Source organism: Prenolepis imparis, unplaced genomic scaffold (assembly GCF_030444845.1).
Source record: "Prenolepis imparis isolate NDT839.2.m4 unplaced genomic scaffold, iyPreImpa1.0 SCAF_8, whole genome shotgun sequence".
Classification (NCBI taxonomy): Eukaryota; Metazoa; Arthropoda; class Insecta; order Hymenoptera; family Formicidae; genus Prenolepis; species Prenolepis imparis.
Genome location: NW_028141166.1, coordinates 16588839 through 16615160, shown reverse-complemented (window position 1 = coordinate 16615160; position 26322 = coordinate 16588839). Strand labels below are relative to the sequence as shown.

At 35.1% G+C, this 26322-nt stretch overlaps 1 protein-coding gene across 6 annotated transcripts in view; it reads right to left on the bottom strand.

The window, feature by feature from the left end:
* Window positions 1-1718: 1718 nt before the first annotated feature.
* The window catches only part of Hr38 (Hormone receptor-like in 38), a 71763-nt gene continuing 47159 nt past the window's right edge, over window positions 1719-26322 (bottom strand). For 3 of the 6 annotated variants that reach the window (XM_083043472.1, XM_083043471.1, XM_083043467.1), the window contains 7 exons: window positions 16103-16329; window positions 12808-13040; window positions 12122-12637; window positions 11364-11715; window positions 10806-11114; window positions 9977-10211; window positions 1719-9314 (listed from right to left, as the gene is read on the bottom strand). In XM_083043472.1, coding sequence (XP_082899598.1) covers window positions 9058-9314; window positions 9977-10211; window positions 10806-11114; window positions 11364-11715; window positions 12122-12637; window positions 12808-13040; window positions 16103-16329 — 2129 coding nt within the window. In that variant the 3' untranslated portion in view covers window positions 1719-9057. The remainder of the gene's footprint in view (window positions 9315-9976; window positions 10212-10805; window positions 11115-11363; window positions 11716-12121; window positions 12638-12807; window positions 13041-16102; window positions 16330-26322) is intronic. The other 3 variants (XM_083043473.1, XM_083043469.1, XM_083043470.1) reach the window with 2 other exon arrangements.

Below are 26322 nucleotides of genomic sequence, written 5' to 3'. Positions count from 1 at the left end.
TAAGTTGCAGTATCATCTTTCGAATATCGTCTTTCGCAAGCATCATTTCCGCGAATACAGGCTGTTGCTCGATTTACGAACGTTCGATGTCATTGTTCGCTATAAATATTTGTCATGTACAGAGGTATATTTTTATATACTTTATAGTATGAATCATTATCTAAATTTTAATAATTTCTAGATACTTAATAGAAATGCATAAGCACATAGCGTTATCTAAAATATATCGGATACTAGGTGTTTCAAAATGTTCAAATGCGTCAGCGTTTTTTATCATTTCTTATCTTTATATATCTTATTATCGTTATAGATTAATCTATTGAGCTATAATTCTATTGTATAGACTATATTATATGTGTGAAAAAAAAACATCCGATATATTTTCTAAAGATAAATCTGACTATGACTACATTATATTTTTCTAATATATATTATAGAAAAATATATGTCATAATCAGATTTATCTTTACATGTATATGACAGAACATGACATAGTATGATAATTATGATTTTTTTACAGGTGAAAATCGCGCACATTTAAATCCATACAGCATATTAGGAAGATTACAGACACATTACATTACAGGTATGTTTATATTGGGCAAAATAATAATATATATATATATATATATATATATATATATATAATATATATATAAATAACCGACTAATTTGTCAGCATTTTCGCACTTATAGAACACTATTTTATTAAACAAAATAAAATCACAGAATAATACTATATATATATATATATATATATATATATATATATATATTTCAAAGAGGGGAAGCTGAAGCCTGACCTTCCCCATAAATACTTTACTGATATATGTATATGTATACTGAGAAAAAAATACTGTTGAATCAACAACATTTTTGTAGTTAAATTTTATTTTATTAATTCAATGATATTATTAATCTAATCAAATACTGACGTATTTACGTAATACGTCAGTATTTGATTAGATTAATAATATCATTGAATTAATAAAATAAAATTTAACTACAAAAATGTTGTTGATTCAACAGTATTTTTTTCTCAGTGTACATGTATATATTTATACATATTGCGCAATACTGTTCGCTTCTTTTATATTTACAAACAACTTATTTTCAATGAATTTAATATTGTAAGAATAAATAAGCGCATAGCTTTTTAATCACTTATTTGAATATTCTTCTTTACATATTTATAAAAAATACATCTTTAAAAAATAATCTTTTTAACCAGTAATCCGTAAAACTTAATATAAATTAACCAATAATTCAGAATTATTTATAAAAACATTACAGGGTCTACACATATTTAGAATTTTAGGATTACTATTGATAACGTTAGTATAATATACATCTGTCACTATAATATATTTCGAATAAATCAGTCAGCAATCGGTAATATCTTTTGCAATTATCTATATTAATTTATTGCCGGTATGAGCGCTTGTATAAAGACAACTTATTAAAACAGCATCAATGTCTGGACCTCGAAATCTCTTGTTCGCGTATGTAAATTCTAGAACCGGTATTAGAGTTGAGCTACGGCCAGGTGCGCATAATTGTCTTTCATAGTTATTGAATGGGTTAATGTAAAAGGCTGCCCTTGAACTAAAAAGATGTCGAACGCATTGCAAATTGTTATAGACAAGCAGGAGAAAAAAAATATAAACGAGGAGACAATGAGAGGATTTAGAAGGGCGCGAAAAACTATAATCGATCGATTATATTTTAGTAGATTTAATGAAACGATATACAGAATACATTTGCTTTCGTAATGCATCGCAACGCATTCTCGCGTGCCTTACCATCTATATCACATGTCAATTTTTTATTTATAAAATATAATCGTTATAATTTTTTCTCACATCTTGCCTTTGAACTGCCTCCCTTCGTCATTTATATCGAAAGTATATATATATTTATATATATATTTATGTGTATATATATATTTTTATTTATGTATATATATAATATATATATTCATTTATTTGTATATCTCTGTATATTTATATATATATATTATTTTTATTTATATATATATATATATATGTATATATTATTCCAAGCGAGAGGAAACTGTGTTGCGACTCGGCACAGAATTAAAAATGAATCAGGCCGGAAAGAAGGTATTATGAATGTGCGCGCACATGTGTGTGTGTGTGTGTGTGTGTATGTGTATTAATTAATATTCGAATACAGTATTACACAGTGACATTTTCATCACTCTCCGATAATCGACGGTCGTATGGATGAAAAGATTGGCGCCAAGTATTCTCCTCTCGCAATTTTTTATATTTCCAATCACTAAAGTTACATCTGCTGCATAATTTCTCTCCTTCTCTTTTTCTTTATCTCTCATGCATCAATCACGTAATGGGCGAGATTGCACAATTGTGCGATAGAATTAATTATTACTTCTCAATTCGTACGACCATCGATATATCGACATTTTCGTTTTCATCGACTATCCTTATATTTTGTTTCCTTTTCGTTAATTTACGATTAATGTGTTCAATCATTTGCATAACATGTAGCATATAAAAAAGGAGAGGGGGAAGAAAGATCGACGATCTATCAAAAGATCTAATGCTTTTTCTTTAGTTTGAATCGTCTTACAACACTTATGTGGACGTTTGTCGGCTGCTATTCACATTGTCTCTTTGGCTATGTGTATAGACATGTTTGTGTGCATTAATTTAATAGATTTATTTTCGGTAACAACGTTCGTTCTTCATATATATAGATAAAGTGCATATATATAGATTAAGCGCGTGTAAGAATACATTTGTAAACGCGATTTTTTGGCCGAGCATATATGTGTGTTCGTGATATGTGCATGTATGTGTGGACATTTGTACAATAGAGAGAAACAATGAAAAAATATTGTAATTTTAAGAGGAATTTAATTTATATTTTACTCTAATAAATTTTGTTATCGAAACAATATACTAATTTATATAAAGACATTTATTAGATCGCTATGTTGGAAATTTTTACGATAATATTAAATTCACAAATATTGTAAAATGTGTAGCAAGAAAGTTATATTTGCAAGCTAATATTTATAAAAAAATTAATTATGTTCATGTTTCAATCAGTTTAGTAAATATAGTTATTTAATTTTTTAAAATTTTTATTTTGATAGAAGATATATGTTTCTCTTAATAGAGTGTGATTATGAAAGTGAGAAGAGTTTCTACAATGCACAGATTAAAAAATCGTTGTATACAAATTCGAGAAAGAAATTCAGATGATATCCTAAAATAATTAGTTCTTCTTCAAAATGATAGAGAAAATTTAATAAACTTGTGCATATGAAGAAAGAGCTCTATGAGAAACTAATCTGGAATTTATTTAATAAGAAATTTAATAAATTTTAAAAATTTCTATACGTGCATTATGTCTGTGACGTGTTTTCTTTCTAACATTGTAATTACCTTTTCATCATTTTGATGAAGAACTGTGCGACAAGTTCCGTATTGTTTCCACATGATGAAATACCCATGTACATGAATATCCGCCGTTTTACGAATCAACGATATAGATATAGATAAACTCAGTGTTGCGACGTCGATCGAAATATTTTTATTAACAAAATTTCGAAGAGAATTCGAAAATAATCTGTTGATCGAACATTTATTGTATACATCGATGAAACGGGGAGAAGGGAATAGATTTACACCTAGCGGAATTGACTGTTATTTCGTTACAGTAATGACAGACAATCGGTTTTAAACAACAAACGTCGGGACGATCTCGTTCGTTTCGTCGTGAAAACGACTTTATTGTTCACGCCCAAACGATCCGATCTTGTCCTCCTCCTCTTCTCCTTCCTTGCTTTCTCTCTCGCCTGTTCTTATGACAATTTCTCTTAAAAAATAATTCGCCATAGTGCTAAGTCCAGGGATGATTTTTCACGATCAGGAGCGGAAGACATCAGTCTTGCGCTTTTAACTTCGCGTAGACTCTCATTAAGATACATATAGGAACAAAAAAAATATACGTCCTTTCGAGAATCTCTATTTCCTGCTTGACTGAGAACTCTTTGAGGTTTTCTCGTTCTAGTCGAGCCTTCTGCAAAATCACGATCTCGATTTTTCTGCAACTCCTCTCCTGAAATCTCCTCTGGACTTGACACTTTATTCACGCGGACAAGAAAGTCGATCCTTACATTCGAGGATCCCGTCAAAATATGAGGACTGATATGAGGAGAAAGTAAGGCAAATCTCAGGCAAAGCGTTCGTCCTCAAGGATTCCAATTGCGCCGAAGCGTTTCTTACAAATATGAAAAATAATTTTCGTTTTTTTTATTATATTGCCGCGTACGTTGATGCCAATGTGCTGCTTCATTTTTTTTTTTTTTTTTTTTTTTTTTTTTTTTTTTAATTATTATTAACACCAAATTATTTATTTTAGTCATTTTTATCTCCCGGAATATTTTTTTTTTTCGTCTACACACATCTAGTCCATTATTAAATACTTATTTTCGCAATGGACGGACGAAAATATTTATATTTACCGAAAAGACATTATTTTATAAATATTTCAAGCTCAACGACTAATAATATTGTTCTTATATATGTCTAGAAATATTTTGTTATAATTTTCCATAGCTATGTTAAAAGGCTTTTTCTCAAAAAATGTTCGTTTTTAGAAATTCTAAAGGCAAGATTTTATATTCCTATAATTCTTCAATCGCGATAGAATCGTAACAATCCTCTATTTCTCTTGTTACAAAATACTCTGACAGGACGTTGGCATCAATGATATTTGGCATATTTTAAACAAGAATTTTCCTATCTTATTGCTATCAATTTCGCGGGGCGAATTAGTTTCTTTCAAACAAACGCTTCCGAAATTTTGTGCCCTTCGCGTGAATCCTCGAATAAGGAAACGATATCGACTCTGGCTCGTGTTATCCTAATTTTGATCGCAAGGGTTGCTCGAGCCTTTTTGCACCCTCGGATCCTGTTTACCTTGCATTCTTACCGGGCATTTTGTCTTTTGAACACTTGCACACGTATTTATCCGCAAATGTAGACGTACTATTAACAAATCATTCGGTATTCAGAGAAATGTTCTCTGTGGCAATTTTTTGGAAATCGACGTGTTGTCCATTGGATGTTTTGTATTTTTTCAATCAAATCAAATTTTGCGCGCTAGAAACGGAATTGATAGATTTCTTTTGTAGAAAAAGTAATTAAAGTATTAATTGAATGGACTAATCACTCATTGCTGTTATTGCTAATGTTTAATACACACATGACATCACGCATGTTATATCACGCGATATCGGCCAATAATAGCAGGTTGCGCTCGTAAAATGTGATATTAGAGCATGCAATTTATGTAAAATATTTTAAATATCTTTTTTCTATCCACTGCATTTTTCAGGGATGAATATATTGATATAGATCGTTAAAAATTCGATAATTATTATAATCAAATATGTAAGTTTCTGTTGTGTTAAAATGATTCCTTTGTAATAATCATTAATAAATAGCAATATATCCATAATTATTAATTAATCCTTCATATAAAAAACTATTTTATAGATTTCCACTCATTGTCAGTAGTTAACTATTATTGATCACGATTTCTAAAGTATGTACGATGTTCTATATACATAAAAAAAATTTTTTTTTTCCAAATTATTTTTTCTCCCAAATCAATCTATGTCTGATAAATTTACATCTTGATACAAAATGATATCAAAACTCTTTCCGCGCGCGCAAGGGATTTTTAATTAGTATTGAGAAAAAATTTTCGCAAAAATATTTACAAAAGAATCAGAACAATTGTGAATGAAGATAAAATGGGGCTGATTTCCGTTTCTAGACAGAAATATTTGACTTATTCCGTGTTTTTGCTGTGTGTCACAATATATCAACAACATGACACGATTAATTGCTAAATAAAATATAGAAGACGTTAATTCAAGGATTTACAATCATAGAGAATTAATAAAAAAGTGAAATCGCGGCGCCATATGTTTGTAGGTATCAATTCTGCCCAATCTGCGAGGCGTCGAGCATTTGCGGATACACACGACTTTAGATTAACATAACATATACACACGTAATTATCATATCTATTGTGCATGTACAGGTAATTAATGCGGTTTCTGTGTAAACGTGTCTCTGTTTATGTACGTGTTTATGTTTGCTTGTGTATTTGCATGGATCATGGTGTGAAGACAATGTCTGATTTGTTGTATTTACGAAGCTCGAATCGCTTTATGATAGCGACGCGTGGTGGTATCGTAAGATTACATTGGTAGGAGTAACTGCGCCTGAAGAAAAACAAAGATTTTATTTAATGGAGTATGAAAAAATAATAAACTGCAATAAGAAATTTAATCTGAAGCTTATTATTATTTTCGTGAATAATGTCTCGAAAACTAAAAAATAAAAAATTCATATATCTGTCTATAAATAAAATAAAATTAGAATTATAAATATTAAAAACGACAAAAAGCAGAAGTTTTGAAACAAAAGAGAGAGGAGAGAAAAGAGAAGAGAAAAAGAGAAAGTTGAAGAAGAGAAGTTACTAATTTTTAATTTAATAATTTTTTAAAATAAAATAATATTTTGAAAGAGAGAGAATTCTTTTACATATATATTTCTCCCTTTCTATATATTTACATTTAAATTTTCATATTCATCTCAACAGTAAAAATAATCAAATCATTTTTCGTCGCAATGCAAAGTTATTCCTGATCTGTAATCTTACTTTATCTTACGGCTTACTTGTGAACGTGGATAAAATACCAATATACATCAAAAAGAGAGATGCGTGCCGACTGCGGTAATTCTGGAGGCGAGAATGCCTGCTTAGCATTCTCTCTCGTCTGTCGTGTCAATCGAAGGGCACTGGTGCGATGAAGGACGTTTTAAAACGACGACGACGACGACGGCGATGGTGAAGCTTACTGTAGCGAGACAATGGTAACACAAAGTGGTAGTAAAGGTAACGCTGGTAACAGTGGTAGTAGTGGTAGTAACGTCATAGAATAATAACGCTATTAATGAGTAGTAATAAGTATAACGGTATAGTAAAGTAGTTGTGTAGTAGTTAAGTAGTAGTAGCGGCGCGTTATACGTATATAAATAGGACACTCTACGTTAGTTTGATTAAAAGTAAATGTCATAACGTAATAGGTAACTTTAAGCCGGGCCCGCCTCGCCATCGTGCTGAATTTACTTTTTCTCTCTCTCTTTCTGTTTGTTTCTTCTTTTGTCAAACGAGGTGGGCCCGTGGTTGTTCGCCTTAACTCTCTAAAATCACATAAACGCAAGAGTAGTGGTAAAGAACCGATCGATATCGATCACGCGCTTTAGATGACGCCCCAATGGCACTGACGATGCCGAATTTAGTTGTGAGTGCATTACGAGAAAAAAAAAGCTCAACGAACCAAGAAATTTGAAGTTCATGTCGAAGACGAAAATGTTTAAATCGAATCTGTGAATTAAAATTATAATTGTAAAATCTAGATACTATTCTGATTCTGATCTCATATCAAAATATGAGATTGAATTAAAAGATGTATTAAGTTTTTTTTCATTAATTGATAATTTATTTATATAGCAAAGCTATGCAATTTTAAATTACTAGGATGGACCTAGTCGTGTAAAATGCTTGTAGAAATGTCTAGTTAATAAATATTTACGATTTAAGATTAATTAATATCTGAGATATTTGTTGATAATCTCCTTAAAGACAGGTATATATATAAAATGTGTAAAAAGTATAAAAATACTATGATTCAAATCTATTTAATAGAGAAGTTTACAACTTCTCTACGATTCTTCTTAAACTCATAAAATAATAAAGTTCCTAAATTCATTTCCCATCATCATAGACATTCAAGAGACACGTATTACAATCTGTTAAATGCACATGAACCTCACAGTTTATTCTTACACGTCAGTTTCTATCATTTTTTATATTTCTTGCGCTCGATCCATCAATTTGACTTGAGAATCCAAAGCGCACATTAGGACAGATATGACATGATATAAAAAAGAAAAAAAAATATATATATATATAATACGACATAAAATCAATTTTTTACACGCATTTGAACAATCAATCGACGCATTTGCACTCGGCATCGTCTGGCCGTCGAGAGCGTCCTATCGACAGTCACATCCTACGTCTACTGTCAAGACGGGAGAGCGTTCATCCGCTCTCCTCGCCATTGCTCTGATATGTTGCGAATCGCCGATGCGTTTTCCAGCGACGGGCAAGGTACTGCCGAAGATATTACCGAGATATTCGAGAAGTGGTGGGTCGCACGTATGATAGCCGCGGGAAGGACGAGCCGAGGCGAGGCGAGGCAAGGAGAGTCTCGTACAAACTAGATAGAAAAGTGAGAAAAACGTCGCGTCCTTCGCGCGGAAAATCTTCCCGTCTCATAGATAGAGGAATCCATCCTTCGGTTCGCATCCGAGTCCGCGCGAAATCTGCTACAGCTAGAAGAGGGAGAACAGCGAAACCGTCTCGCAACTCGCCTCACGCCCGCTTTCCGCTCCCGCCAACTCACTCGTCGGCAATAGCAATAGTAGCTTACTATTAATAGTAACGGCGACGTCTTCGACGCCCGCCATCCGTCGCGCATGCAGAGACCTGCGTTCATGCATTCTGTACATTTGCATTCGCACATGATACACACATTTGCTTATTCACGCATATACACATTCACTCGCACATACACGCGTAAAACTTTCCCTTAACATAAGATTACCGTTCGCGTTGAAACCGCGCGGACAATTTTCGCTCGCTCGTACGACCAGTCATGGTTCTCTTTGCTCTTCCTGCTCGACGAACCCTTCATGATACTCTTCACGAAGTCATGAGAAGATGTCAACTAAGGCTTCGTCGAGGACCGCAATGTACCCGCTAGGTAGCGCGAGAAGTTATACGCAAGAAGAGAATAAAGCTACGTGTAGTAATACGAACTAAGAAGGATGCAATTAGAACGAAGATAACGCAACCGCACGGATCTGAGAAAGTAATTGTTCTATGTGCTGACGAGCCCTAGACTGTGCTCGTCTCGGTTTAAAAGGGCAGACTACCGACAAACATCGTCTCGATCAGAGGCGGCGCCGGCACCAGGTCCTCCAGCTTTAGGTAGAAGATTCGCTGGAGGCCTTGGACCGAGAGACTCCTCAGCTCCGGTATCTTGCCCAGTAAATAAGACAGGTACTGCGACTTCCTCTGCGCCTCGGCGTTGTAAGTCACGTGGTCGCGCAAAGACGAGACGATCTTCATCTGTAATTGTTCCATGCGATGCGGCTCCTTCAATCCATACCTCTCTGAAATTTTACAAACGAACTTGATTGGCATCATTATTATCGATTTAAAATTATATTATATTGGGAAAAAAAATCATAAAAATATTTATGAATAATAAAAACAAAATTTTATATTTTTACAAAAAACTTGCCGATATTATAAATATTATAAATATCGGCAAGTATCTTATAATATAATTTGAGATTTAATTATGGCATATCATTAATATTTACGAGATTAAGAAATATTGATCAATTAAAGTATTATACAATAATATCAGTCACGCAATTTTCGATACGTAAATATCCCGATATAGAAACTGCGACTGATCGCGCCTGTAAACCGCACACCTGCATGTCCGGTTGCCAATAGATCGCGTGCAAAACGCGGAGCATCGTCGTTCCTTTCGTCGGAACATCAATAATTAATTGATTCGACGGATTAATTATTTATCCCGTAGACAGGTATAAGATGCAGGTGGAGTGAACAGAGTGAAGGAAGATTGAAGGTATCGTTAAAGCGACTATCATTAAAATTGCAAACTGAAAACTGTACAATTAATATTTATAGTAGCAGTGATTATATTATATCATTATATGTATAAATGCGTGGCAATCTACACTTGATTCTTCAATTAATAATATAATGAAGGGTGAAAGCATCAGATGAATTATATACTGACCAGTGACGAGGGTGAGAGCGCACAGGCAGGCGAAGGCGCTGATGTCGACCTCCAAGAAATGAAGGGCTTTGCAGAAGTCGAGAATACTGTGCAGCCAATCGCCGAAACTGCGCTGACACTGCTCCAACGCCAGGACGACGCCGTTGCAGAACACCAGCTTCGTGTCGTCCGGATTCGTGCGGTACGCCAACCTGAGCACGAACAGTTCCAAGCTAGCTGATTGGAAGAGCAGTTCCTGGAATCAGATTAATCGTGAAATTATTAATATGTGAAATTATATTAATGTCAGTAAAATACAAATTATTAGATTGATCGAAAACACCGTGATCAAAAGATAAACTTTTTTATTATTTGCGTTATCAAATTACATTTATAAAGAAATAACAATTATATTTTTATTTAGGCAAAATCTGAGCAGCAAAATCTTCTCGCTAGTTTTAAGGATATAACAAATTAACATCTACTGTCTGTTTTCGTGAGCAGTTTACTAGTCACCTGCTCGTCGAAAGCTCGTCAAGACTGACCTTTTAGAAAATGTATGAGCTATCGATCTCTATAACCGCTAGTTCCCAATGGATATCGCCCGAAAGTCGATATCTTCAATATATATTACAAGAGCGACATATATGTATCTCGATAAAAGAGACCATGAAGAATCGGCGATTAAACTTTCAGGATTTTATGTGTAAAAATTCTACAATCGAAAATTTTTTCTTTTTTTCTAAATTAATTTTTTGTATTCTTTATATTTTTAAATTTTTAAAAATTTTTATGCGCCTTTCATTTTATTTTATTTATCATTAATTGATCGCTATAAATGATCGCTCACCTGATCTTCCCGCAATAGATCCGTGAATCCGGGGATTTTGTCGGCAAAGTTTCGGATGACGTCGATCGAGGTCGTCAATAGATTGTAGAATTGTTGAATCTTCTCCGCCTCGGTCATCGGGGGATCACCCGGTCTCGGTTGTCGATATTGCGAATAATCGAGACTCGCCTTGTCCGGCGTTGTGTCCAAATGGGCACGAACCAGAGCCGTAATCAAGGAAACCGGCGGACTCGGCGGAGATTCCTGCGGTGACTTGGGCTTTGAAGGCAATCTGCCTCGCCGACCTTTCAGAGAATCTGTTCTAACAACCTGCACAACAATTAAATAATATAATTAATTATTGATTTTATTTCACATCTGCTTGCGTTACAATTCTTCTTGCTATTTTTTTCAAGTAGGCTTTAAATCTTAGAAGCAACCTTGAGAAAACTCTTTGAAACAATTAATCATCGCGAGAGAATTTATTACTTTATCACACGTTACAATTTTTATATTCAATATAAAATTCGAGAAAGACAATTTTACAATTATTTTATGCAATACAGTATTATTACTTACCTCCTTGACCATGCCGACCATCAGGCACTTCTGGAATCGGCAGAACTGGCAGCGATTTCGCCGGCGCTTGTCCACCGGGCAAGCCTTCTCGGCCAAACACACGTACTTGGAGCCTTTCTGCACGGTCCTTTTGAAAAAGCCCTTGCAACCCTCGCAAGTACGCACGCCATAATGTTGGCAGGCCGCGGTGTCGCCGCACACGGCGCAGAGCTGACTCGGGCTCGGGGGCGCGCGTTCACCACTGGTGCCGCTTCCGGGCGACGGCGAACTGACGGTGGAGCTCGCGGTGCCGCCGCTGCCGCGCGGCTTCGGGGACTCTGTGCTCCCACTACTGTTAACACGACACATTGATCTATAATCCGTCACTAGTCAGAACAGGGATTCCAAAAAACTGTCGCGTCTCGTGTCCTCGTGAAACGTGTAATACATGACATATATTCGGCGATACGAAAGCGAAACTCGCACAATATTTTTGAATTATTTATAAAAATAAAAAAAATATATGTATATAAGTTTGAAGATATATTACACTTTTTTTTATTTTAAAATTTAATTAAAATATTAAGTACATTTCAGTTTTGCGTCTCTGTATTTTTTAAAAATAAACTTGCTTCGATAATTAATAATAAATTTAAACAAGATAATGTGTAAAAGTTTCTCGTTTCTCTCACATTAGAATATCGTAAATTTAAACGAGGAGCAATGAGACGTAAAGTTATTTATCATTATCATAATTATTTCGTGAAAAATCTTCTTACCTTGCCGACTCTGATCTCTGAGTAGGTAGCGACGCCCTTCGTGACCTAGAGGTGCCAATTATAACGTTAGTGTCGACATTCGGACAGAGATCAGTAGGAGCTACAGGAGTGGCGACGTTGGCGATGGCTGATGGTGCCCCATAAACCATAGGTACAGTGACAGCTACACCATAGGATGGATCCTGTCGATGATTCGAGGGTGGAACGACCGCTGTTGCCGGAGTGGGCGCCGATTCCGCGGGAAAGTAACTTTGATGATGATGCGGGGCCTGTTGTTGCTGATGATGCGGCGGATGATGGTGAGGATGGTGAGGATGCTGCTGCTGCGGCTGTTGCTGTTGGTGCTCGTGATACGACACTGCAGCCGGAAATTCGGTTGGATAGTGAGTGGTGGGGCAAGGATATACTGGGGTATCGTAACATTCATCGTCCATCTTGATGCCGAGGCCCTGAAGTTCCTGTCTGGTATATCGCTGCACTGTGTAGGTCTCTTGAAAGCTCGGCAAGGGTGTAGGACTACAAACAAAAAGGTATATCGCATTTTATACAAATCTTAATATCGTAAAGTTCTCATTGTTTCAATAACATAATATTAATGATACAAATAATTTTCTTGCCATATTACTTGAAAAAAAAATTCTTGTAAAAATTATGATTATAAATTTGAAAATAGAATTTGCATATACCTAAGAGAATCGGCCTGGATGTCCTCAGGGAGAGGTGGCGGTGGTGGTGGTGGTTGCGATGGTTGTAGACTTTGGTGAGACTGAGCGGACTCATCGACCGAAGATACGCCTTGCGGATTCCCGAGCTGCAACTCTGGAAAGGGATCGAGCTCCTCGGGCAAACTTCCGGCATCCGCAGGGTCTGTGTAAGGACCACTCAGTAATTCCACGAAACTGCTACATCCGAAGGAGCTCTGTAAGTAATAAAAAAAATTGTCACCACATCTATGAGCAACGTTATACGAAGCATTAGTAACAGAATGTACATTATAAATAAAATATTATGTAAAACGTGAAACTAAGATAGCAAAAGTAATTTTATAAATATTAGAAAAATAAAACAAATGTATTCGCATAATAATAATTTATAAAATTAATCAAATTAGAAAAATATAATTATAATTAAATAACAAGTTTTATACATACACGCATACAAACATATGATACAAAAAGATACATTAACAATAAATATTCATTGAAAGAATTTTCTCTTAAAATTTACCCTGAAAATCATGGTAATCGTGGGACAATATGGTATGGAAAGAATTTTATGAGAATTTGTCTAATTAATATTATCACAATAAAATATAAAACATATTTTATATTTTATTGTAATAGATATTATTATTTTTATTGTGATAAATATTAATCAGAGAAATTCTTTCCATACCATATTCTCCTACGATTACCATGATTTTCAGGATAAATTCTAAGAGAAAATTCTCTCTGTGTTTAATTCAATAAAATATTAGTTTATATTACACACACAAGTTTGACGAAAAGCGCGCTAATAAATATTACAAAATATTATAAATTTAATAGAAAACTGGGAAAATGAATAATAAAAGAAGAACGAAAGAAAAATATAAATAAAGAATACCTGCGTCGTACAAATGACGTGAGCCAATTTGAACACCATACCGATATGAGTTTTGCGAATCTTTTGTTTTTCTAATTACATACCGAATAAACGAGAATCGATTATTAATTTTAAACGCCGGTGATTTTTTTCCTTCGGCGGAGTTATCACGGTCTCTGGAAAGAGCCGTGCAAACGACAAATCGAAGCACCCAACTGCAAGGCAGAAACATTGCTCGAGCACAATTGCGAGCCACGGTGGCGAGACATCGATGTACAATCGAGGTGCGCAGTGAGGATGTTCGAGAGAGGATTGGACAAGCCAAGCTCGTATCGCGTGTTGTCTATAAGCTAGCGTTCGATAGAGGCTTAGAGCCTCTTTCTTTCTTCCCTCCCGATTCAATCATTGATAGTCGATAGTCGATAGACAGTAAAAGACTATAGCAGTCCGTTTAAATATTCCCGCGGCAATGGAATGATAATAAACGACGATACAATTTGTAAATCAAGATTCGACGAGAAACTATACGTGTTATAAGATATCGTAGTAAGAGAATTACTCAATCGATCGTAAAATATCCAAACTGCTTACCCAACTTTCAAAATTAACGATGAAGATTTATTATCCCCGTGATTCGCTTGGAGCGATCGCGCAATAACACTTTCTTTTCCGCTTGTGAAACAAGTTCACTAAATTTTGTGCCTTCAATCAGTTAGGATAAAAATATAAACGTCATCAGAATAATTAATGTAAAGTATCTGTTTAAATCTTGCAAGTTAATTCCGGGAAAGAAGAAAAGGTATATTCAACAAAAAATATTATTTTTATGATATCTGCACATTTTCATAAATGATGCAATATTATACCCGATGAAAAAATGCGAATCTTTCTTCCAAAATTTATAGAAAGAAATCAGAAATCATTAGTAATAAATTTGAGTTCTGAAGAAATATATCTGTGTATTAAAATCCGAGGATGAAAAACAAAAATACCATAATAGCAGGGAGTAGACCGAAGGATAACATCACGAGAGGAGAAGGACGGGGATGGTCGAGGAGGGTGGATATTCAATTTGCAAGTGCCGGTTCCGCTTCGGGCTGACATTTCGCTCATCGCTCCCCCGAGAACCGGCGATCGAAGCCTCGTCTTTCCAGACCGTGAATAAATGTCCTGCTAAACGGCGTCCTAAAAACGTCCCTCTCTCTTCCTCCACCCTCTCTATTCCTTCGTTAAATCATCGAGACAATGTCTTCGGTGCTGGCCCGTTAATTCCGCGGCATATTCCCGTTTTAGTGATTAATTGGTCGCAATGCCACTTTATATCCAGCATGAAGAAGAAAGCAGAGATCGAAACGGAGCAAACAGGAAGAAAAGAAAAAAAGAGAGAGGAAGTGAGAGACAGATAGAATAGCATCCAGATATGCGAAATGCAGATTGCACGTGATAAGCGCAGATGACGATCGCAGGAATGTAGGAAGATCTTGTTATACAGATGCCAAACGGGATCATCGTGGAATCCCGAGAACCCGAGAGTCGATAAGAATTAGATTAATCGACAGATCGTGACGCGATAATTTCAAGCTGGTCGCGCAAAGACGAATTCATGGGAAAGATGATGGATAGTAATATATCTCGGTATAATACTAATATACCGTGCGATTGTCGTTTGATATGCAGCGCCGGCTTCTTTGGGCATTGTTGCGATAAGAGAGAATCGTACGATAATAAATGATCAAAGAGAGAATGGAAAATATGAAGAAGTGAGAAAGATTTCAGAAAAGAAGACCAATAAATCTTACAGCTTGTTAATATCATTTTTAAAGCAATATTTAGAATTATTTCTCCAAATTAAAAAGTAAATATTAAATTTTAAATAACTTTGAATTATTTAACGCTAAAAATATATAATTATGTTAGATTAAATGGGAAAACGATAAGTCAATAATAAAAGTCTATTCTCTAATCAACTGTAAATTATTTAACATGCGATATGCTATTTGCACGCACGTGAAATTTACTTTCTTAGAGCTTGAAATATTACATATCCATATTTCTCGTAAAACCTTCTTCTCGGTATTATTTATGTGAAATGAGATGAGATGAGAGATATGAGCGTTTACACGGATGAATATTATTACGTAAAATTACAACTTATATTGCGTCATGTCGACATGCAAACACGAAGGCTTAACCAATCTGTTAAGTCGACACAATTACTGCAAGACAGACGATAATCCAGAATATCACTTAACTTTTCTATCAATCATTTTGCTCTCGATTACTCCATCTTCATTTTTATTTGTTTTTTTTTTCAATTTTCGAATTTTTAACAAATTTAGTACGACTTTCGTCAAACGAACGAAAGCTGGAATTATATATTATAAAAATGGAACTGACCTGTGTTTGCAAAAGAAGCATGCTTGATGCCACCGTGAAGGCGGTTGTGGGCGTAGTAATAGACGATTGATTAGTACAGGCGAGAACCGGAACGGTAGCGGTCGCCTGACGTTGCTGCTGCCTTTGGCGATGCGGCTGTTGCTGCTCTACCTCACTGCGAGTAACAGCCACCGCACGCTGGCTACCGTTGCTGTTGTCGCTGTCGCCGTTCGGCGAATGCAGTTGCCCTGCAACACCCAGACGATTCTCCAGGTTATTATATTGTTATATTAGAGATACAATAGAATATATATATATATATATATATATATATATATATATATATATATATATTAATTGAACTTAGAGATAAAGAAGACAAATTTATAAATACGAAAGAATAAAATAATAAATAAGAGAAAAGAATTATTTTTGGAGTAGGAAATAATGTATGATATTATTATGCAAGTTGTTCTATTTAGTATTTACAAATTACAGTAAAATCTGATCAAAAAGCGATTTTCTCGATTCTCTCGATTTTTCTTATTAATATATTAGTATTAATTATCTATTTCTCCCTTAAATCATCTAAGTAGAATACATGATAGATACATAATATAATGCATACTCCTTCAATAGACTTTAAATACTGGTTGAATAATGTATGCGCTGCTTGTCGTCAAATGAAATAACATCATTATGTGTGAGAAGACAAAAATGGATCGCAACCTCGTTTCTCGGTGAAAAAAACTTCCTGACATATCAATTTCAAACGATACGTTGAGAAGCTGCAGTGGGACACTTTCTCTATCGCAAGAACGCGGTTAATATTGATTTTTAGCTTTCTATCGTTGTATGTACACTGTATTTCCGGTATCATTAAGTACAACTCGGCTATCCTCTAATTTTAAATCTCCATGTTAAAGTCAATTCTTCATTGTAAAAAAAAATATTTTTGTGCAATATTTAACGTAATTCATAAAATATTCCTCCCCTGATTATGTTTTCTATTATTTTCATATATGTTATACATATTTATATTGATGACAAAACTAGATATCCAAATTGCAGTAAGAAAATAAATATTATTGAAGAGAAGACAATTACATCATAAATTTTAATAAACATTTAATTAATTGATATTGGAGCACACAAAATTACATTTTCAAATATCAAATTCTTGAAAAAAAATAATAAGTTAAATACTCTTGAAACGTACGTACAATATCTACGATACTGACAATGTCCGTCATCCATGGAAATCATGTCTGCAGATCACTCTGTGACCGAGAAAATTATACAATTACAGCAGACAAATCTTTAATACTTAGAATAACTCTTCTAGAATTGAATGATTAATCGGAGAAAAACTAATCAATTGTAAATAAGAGAAATTTCCGAAATCACTTCCACTACAGAAATTCGCGGTGAATCTTATTAAACGGTGGATTCTCATCGTCGACTGAGCACTTGAACGCTGCCGGATCGTCTTATATAGGGTGTCCGCGTACACCCTGGGGAGATATGAAATCATTGGCATTTAAAATACTACCACCCTATTCTATACAAACAACCACGCATCTCACCCCCTTTCTCGATTATTATTACATGATATTATCCTCTGACAATCGAGGGACAGACATTCTCATGCCAGCGACCACGTTTTTGTGACGATCGTCCATACTAGGCTCTCGCTGCAGCTTTCTCCGCATAATTTAAAGTAATTAAAAAATCGTTACAATTAAAGAATTTAGAGAGAAAGAGAGAAAAACGAAAAGTAATTCTCTATTAGTTTTTGTTAAAAATTTTTCGATTATATTTCAATTTATATTTCTGAAAAAAAAAACATCAAAATTTAATTGCACAAGAAATAATTTCTCTAATTACGAAATAATATCATTCCTAGAAGTCAACTCAAATTTAATTAAAGATTAGAAAATTTAATAAGATAATAAGTTTACAAATATTTATTCAGATAAAAAACAAAATTCGTTTTATCTAATCAATCTGAGAAAATCCATAGCTACTTTATGTTTAATTACGTTAAAATAAAATACATATAAGCATTTTTATAATTTTAAATCATTCATTTAATTGTGAAAGAATTAAAAATTGTGAAAAAAACAGGAAGGGGTGTCTGCGTAAAGACATCGATGATTTATCGAATTGATAGAGGTTTGGGTATGCGCAAGTAATGGGATACAACAGCCGGATGCAAAGCGTCCCGGCGCATCGCCCATGGAGATGCCATTCGTCGATAGTCACGGGTGCCGAAGTCGCGTTCGATTTAATTTCATGATCACGAAAGACCACCCGCCGTGATCGCGAAGCATCGGTCATAAGCGATTTCACCGTGACACCGATTGATCTAGCAAGGGGTGTGTTTTACGCGTGGAAGACGTGACGATTAGGTACAATGGACCGGCTGTTATATGGCGAAATAAACGCGCGTGAGAAGAGAAAACAGGCTTATTGTTATCTGCGATACTGTTATAAGAGATGAAGAGGAAAATCGACTGTGTCTTCTGCAATCGATAAAGTGCATCGATTACGTTTGATTCAGGAATTCCCATTAATTATCCCGAGGTCGCGCGAGATAAAAATGAGCGATTATCGCGAGAAAAAATGCATATTACTGAAAATATCAATCTTCGAAATTAAATGCATCTTACGAAGAACTGTTCATTTAAAAAATATTTAATCGTATGACATTATGAAAATGTAAGCATGAAAAAAAAATATAGATTTCTTTTCCAACTTAACTTTCCAAATATAAAATCATTTATAAAAATGCAAAAATATAAAATAATTTATAAAATACGTTTAAGAATATACAGGGTGTCCGGTAATAGTCACGCCAACCGTCGTGTGCAGATTCCTGGGATCATTTGGAGACGATTTTTCCTCAGCAAAAATGTCGAGACACCAATAATTTTCAAGTTATAAGCGATTGAAAATAAAGGGTTTTTCGCAAACTAAGCCTTGTGGAAATAAAATAATAATAAATTCACGTTCTTCAGTTAATTTTAGGTAGAGTTTACTTTAATAGAATTTTAATTTAAGGCTTAGTTACAAAGATACACGATGGCAAAAATTGAAAACATGCAAAAAATAATGACCTCCCTCGACATTTTCGCTGAGGAAACATCGTCTCCAAATGATCCCAGGAATCTGCACACGACGGTTGGCGTGACTATTATCGGACACCCTGTATATAAAAAAATGCGCATATATTTAAATTTAGCACGCATACTATTAATATAACAAATAAACATGTAAGAGAAATATGTTTGGTATAAATTATGTTGCCATAAATTATGATATCAATTACTGAATCATAAACAACAACCTGATATAATTAACGGAACTATCTGCCGGTTCTTGATAGTAATATGCTTCAAAGGTACAATACGCTTGTACTCTCTTACCGCTATAAAATACAATGTCGTTATCACCACGCAATAAATTAGTCGATACCAAGAGAACCGTCAACTAGTAGCATGTTACAGTTACAGTTAATTACGGGTGAAAACATCGTGAATCTCATTCGCGATTATTTTTATGTGCTAAAATGACACTTAATAGCCCGCTGGAGGATATACTATAAAATCCATAATTTAGAATTACACGAGTAAAATATGCAATTACGCGCAATCTCGTTTGTGAAAAATATGATGGAAATAAGCACACACAAATGCATCGTAAAAAATGCACCGAATGTAACTGTAATGTAAATAATTATAATTACTAAAACTCTAGAAAAATATTATAGTAATAATATCTTATTAAAGAACATTCTAATATATTAATGTAACGCATTTTCGTGAAATGATATAAAGTAAAAAATATCAAACCCAAATATCAAAAAACCAATTATCAATCACAATAATTTTTTAACAGTTGTCAACTATATAAAATTAAAAATATGCTATATCTATATAAGCTCATTCAAAAAATTATATAAAAAATTTAACACAAAAATTATTATTTAAATAGACTAAAAATTCTTTTAAAATTTTTATTTAAAGATTCTGCATAAAGATCAGCTAAATTTTTATCATTTTATTAAGAGACAACATTTCTCCCCGCGCCCAACCCTTGTCGACTTTCTCTCTTTTTTCTCTCGCTCCCTCGAGAGAGTGCAGTCGCGCCTAGAACGGGGACTAGACTCTGGCACCTGAGATGCATCGCGCGCGTGAAGAATACGGAAGAACCTGGGGACGGTGCAGCGGCAACGCTATATAGGCAAGGTAAATGTGCAGTGGCAGAGTAGGGTAGCGAACGGTCGAGAGAAAAGAGTAGGGCTTATGTTAGCCAAACAGCCGTGTGCCAAGTGAATTACAGCGGTCTCGTATGCACGTCCCTCCCACGAACCACGCCTCTGCACGTGCTACCACGTGCAAACTGATCTACGTCCGGTTATTCTCTTTGCTTGGCTTCCTCTTCCGTGGATCACGCATCTCTTGCTCATCTCACTTCCTCTCCTCCTTCTCTTCCTTCCGCTTTCTTGCCGATTTCTCTTTCTTATGTCTCCATATTTTTCTTACATCACACAATAAAAAAAAAAAAAAAAACAAAGTCTCGCCTGATGATATATGATTAAAATAAAATGAATATATTATTGTGCTAATAATAAATCAAATTTGACACGTAGGCTCCTCTGTAATCGCGCATAGAATAAAGAAATTCAGTATTACTCTCGTGAAAGTAGAAAATTATTTATATAAAATACAAAGGCAGGAGGGGACCAAAAAATAAAATTTATTTTCTAATGATAATCAGAAATGAATTCTTCTATATAATTAATAAAATAATAATTGGATCTTTTTACGAAAATAACTTTCGTGTTTAAATGTAACAAAGAGATTCGAAAATATAAATAAAATCTAAATCAACTATATTATACCATATCGCGTAATCTATAAATCAACTTTTGAAATGTATGCTAATTGCAAGCAGAACAAAATTCGTTGCAATATATTGCAACCGCATTCCTGAAATAAGATGTAGTCACGCGACGCTACAAGGCGCCCCGGTGATTTTAATGCGCACATAAGAAATGACGTATGTGCATTTCTCGCGCGTTTCTCTCTCTTTCTCTCTCTCTCTCTCCTTCTTTCTCTCTCTTTCTTTTTCTATAGATATTTAGCATGCGTTCGATAAAAAACAAGTACAGTCAAAAAATTTATTTATAATGCCATTTAAGTCATGTTGAGTTAAGCATCAAACTTTCTCCAATTGGCCGTGGATGAAAGAGGGACGCATAAACACATATTCTACATGTGTGTTTAGATTTAGATGAATCTTAGTTATAGTACGAAATTATATCCGCGTTTTGTAATATCGCAGAAAGAGAGAAAGAGAATAGGAAGGCGGGTAAGATAGGGGATGAGGAGGATAGAGAAACTATATTGTTGGAGATTGCTAAATGAGGGGATCGGCCGTTACTATACGAGGACCGTAACTGTAATTTTGTTTTGCGCTTACGTGGCTACGGGGATATAATTTCATCCTTAGTATGATTCTAGTTGCCATAACTAGTAAATTACCGTGGAGCGGATTATTTCTGAGATCCGAGCGCGAGCTCGTACGAACGCGCGTCTTAAGAGCTGTGTGTTACACGGAGAGAAAGGCTATATTGTATTGCTGATTACCAAGTAACTCCCGAGAGATTCATCCATTATGCAAATCATCCGGACAATTTTATATGTGAGCTTACACGCTTCAAAGATTATAATCGATTTTTCCGTCAATAACGATTAGTTCTCGATCGCTGGGTATCGGCCATTAAGAAAATATTCGCGTAAAAAATACGCGTCCTTATTGTTTCGATTGCTACGATAACGAGGTGCAATCGTTACAATGTATAAAAAAATACCTGATTGCAGCAAATATCTAATTGTAAGATTGGTCCCCCTCGCGAAATAATCGAGAGGCGGTGTCTTTTATTTTAACGCTACTTTATTATATTATATTATAATGTAATTTGCAGTGTTCGTAAATATATGGCTCCTAAAAAAAAAGCTCATCTCACTCACTCTTGTTTCGAATATTATATTAATGTAAATAATAATTTTTTAATTTCTATCAAAAGAATTACATAAATACAAAAAATATCATTTTGTGAGTTGCACATTGATATTTTTCGTTAATTATAATTTTAAATTCATTTCTTTAATCCTTCTGCCAAAAATAAAGCCAGGTGGCAAACATTTTATATAAAAAAGTCGTTCAACTGCAAAATGTTCTGTCGCAATGCTGTCGAGTAACAAGTCCCAGAATCCACTTTCGGAAAGTATAAATTACGAATTTAACTCGATACCGGGGAACGCGCGTTTTGTCGGTCAATTAAATCAAACAACAATTTCGTAAGGAATAGGACACGTGAGCGTCCGAATGTAAAGTAGCGGAAAGCAGACGGTGTCTTTTACTTAGTGAAAGGGTTAATTATGATCGTCTGGCATCTGGGGCCGGGATCTCCTGCGGGCGGCCTCTGCCTCTGTCGTGTGGGCGCGAGTGTGCGATGGGGCCTTAAATCGAGAATATCCCCGCGATTATCTTATGTTGCCGCGTGTGTGATATCGGGTCCCGCTTTCTCTCACGCACGCTCGCGCACGCATCGCGGCGGAACGTTAGGTGTGCCCGCATACGAGATGAGACTATTGATCGCGGCGACACGAGAGATCGCGGCGGAGGAGAGAGTACGTCGAGATAAAATACCTCTCTATATAACTGCCCCTTCGCGCAGTTATGCATTTCTCATTTAAATGCCCCGAGGTAATATGCAGAAAAATCACCGACGACGCGCTGTTAAAATGCAATAATTACCTCTGAAGCGTAACATTTTATATATATTTTACAATTTTGAAATTAATATCTTGACGTGAAAAAGAAATAAATTATGTAATTGTGTCACATTAAAATCACATTTTCGCGTCTTACGCGATAGTACGATGAAAATAGTCTCAATTCTGATTGTAAAACCTGTATTGCTGAATCGTTATTATAATATCAATATTCTTCAGTCAAAACAATCTATAATTAACGCAATCGATGATAAATGATAAATAGGATTACCGACAAAGTATCAACCCGATTGCAGATTGATAGAACGATAATTACCAGCAAATCATCGGGACTTATCTATGTCAGGTGTAATAATTCTCGAATGATGGATCAATCATATAGTAACGATAATAATTCAATTCCACGAGGCATCATGCCGCGCTCTTGAGCCCCGTAGCATTTGCATAAATCTCGCGCACGTCCGAATTACATTAATGCATAATTTACACGCGTGCATTATCATTCACGTTGCAGGGCATTAATTAAATAGATATGCCAATCGTTTCCTCTTCTTTATCTATACTATATTCGTTATTTTGAAAGTATCCAGATGTTGCGTCGATCAGATCATCGACCATGCGAGTATCCGATATCAGGCTGCTTTCACTTTAATTAAATTTAGCAAGAGATTAATATTAACGCGCGTTATCGCCGCGAGCTAATACCTGAGATACGGAATGTTGCAGACTTAACGAACTATCTTTCATTTGTAGATTCCTAAATTTGAAATTAATTTTTCCATAAAAATGGATTAAAACTAAAATATTAATAGACTTAAAAAAAAAACAAGAATACTTAAGACAATGATTTTAAAGTCGCATATGAAAAATTGAAAGATTTTTAAAAACTATATTTCTCAGAGGTGCGAATAAACTTTCTCTTAATAGATTTGTAATTTATTTAAATATTGATTTCCAGGATATTTTTATAATATATGAAATTCAGAATTGACATATCGAGATAATCCTTCTTCATATATCGACTCTAAAAATGTATTTAAAATTGATTAAAGGACTCATATAAATGAAAGATGAATCATACGGTTCTGAAATACCGTATATATTCGATAATTTCGCGCGTGACAATCATCATTTCTCCGAAGGAGTAAGGATGACAGCTTACACAAGCTTGTTGCTTTTATCGCTGGTTATTATTATTCAGTCTATTCGAGGAATCCGAAGAGTAGCCCACGTAACACCGTCGTAGATCCTATTACCGCTGTTTATACATACAGCGTTTAATTCTAAATATAATGGGTGGCATTCGAGAGTCTCTTAGTCGTTGCTCAGTTAATTTAACCGATTACACGATTTATCATATGTACGTCTGTTTGAAATTATAATTAATATAATAGGTTTTGATTACATGATATTCCTTCAATTAGTATCTTCAAGGAGAAGTAAGGGAAACTAAAGCCTCTCTCTCTCTCTCAACTGAGAGAGAAGCAATAATTTCTGTAAATACATCTTTACAATATGTACACATGATTTTCTTTTAACATCAAAAATGTGAAGCTGTCATACAAATTTATGCAGAGATATCATGACATTCTCTCTTTCTGTACGACCATATAGGGGACCCCATTTGCAGAACTATAAATTAATAATGACAAATGAAATCAGACTTTGTAGTGATCTTTATGCATTTCTTTCTCGGCTTATTATCTCGCGATAATGCATAATTCTATCCGCACGAGTTGTTGTCTGCATAAGATTTTCCTTGGTTGTGCGCACGCCGGGTTAAAGTGTGGCAGAGGTGAAAGAAGAGGATCGAGTAGGAGAAGATAGAAAAGGAGAGATAACGAGAGAGAAAAAGAGAAAGAGCGAGGAGGATGGGAGAAGGATATGGAGAGGTGCTTGCGACACGCAGGCTCGAGTACAACCGGCCCGATAGGTAGGTAGGTAGGTAGAGGTAGATATATCGCCCCCTGACCCCGAAGAACTACCGTGAGACCGGCTTAGCTCCGGCTGGTATAGAGCACTCTCCTTTGCTCTCCGCTTTGCGCGAAGAGTGCAACGTATATGTATACGTATACGTATGTATGTGTTCTTTCGCGAAGTGCCGCTAAGTGTAGGAAGGGAGAACACGAAGGAGAAGGGAACGACACGACGATAGATGGGAGTCTCGTGGGTGCAGCCGCAGTCTCGGGATGCATCAGCGGTAAGGAAAGAGGGATCGAAGAAACGGGGAACGCTCAATGGACTGTTTGGATTACGCCGCGAGCAGTGTTGCAGGCTTTATAAATGTTGCTGTGCAAAATCAAAGATTTATGGATAATCCACGAAGGGGTTACGACCGACCGTCGTCATCATTTTCGTTCTTGTCGTCGTGTTCCGAGATCGTTCGCCAAAGAATTTTCCTATTCGCGCTATTTAGAATCGTTAGCGCAGAGATTCGTCACGCGGAGACTAGTAGAAATGGATCGCGAAACGTATATGGTCAGACAGTTGCTAATTTCCCTGAATTTTTGTATTTTAATTTTTTTCATACACATATCAAATTTTTTTCAGATATCTTCTATGTAATATCTTACCTACTTTCGTTATTTTATGAATATTTATTGTTAATATTTATCTTTGCTAATCTACCTGTATATTTAATATAAGGAATAAAAATTCATTATTTTAATGTATTGATTTCTATCACATAATTAGACATTATTACAAAAATAGAAGAAAGGACAATAGAAATGTTCTCATGATAAATAGCCTTTAATACACATTTCAATGTATCAAACTCTGTAAATAATTAATTATATGCATTTGTTCATCGATCTGGATTATTTTACGGAGTAATCAAATAATCATGTCTCTTTAAATATCTTTAAAGAAGCATACTACTATATAAACTCTAATAATTTGAATTAGATTAACATGTTGGACGGGAAAGAATTTTTCGACGAATCATGAATCTTCGTTCAAACGAGGATCATCTGCGCGAATTTACGATCGTCTATTCCTAATTCCAACGCGGCAGTAAAATTCTAATTCTAAGCGTGTGATTACGGCAATCGGTTTTTTTCTCTCCAGGCCGCGCGTGATTTACGCCCCGAACTCGCCGGACTCACTCTTTCGCGTTCACGGTTCATCGGCGATTTATCGTCGGCCGAATATCGGTGTCGTGTGTACGCCAGGAGATTTTCCATCGTGAGAGATTTACCGGCGGACTTTCGCTCGGATCGCTGTACAGGGTGTCTCGATAATAACATTCGAGTGCTTTTCTCGGGTATCATTCTCGAGCGTTTCACGGTTTAATTTCCGTATGCGGGACGAGCGACACATTAAAACTCTTCGTTATATATTAATAGTATTGCGACATTATAGATTGACTTTCTCCGCGATTTGCCAGTTTAGTTATCCAAAAGCCATTAATTTCGACGCGCGTTTATGTAATTT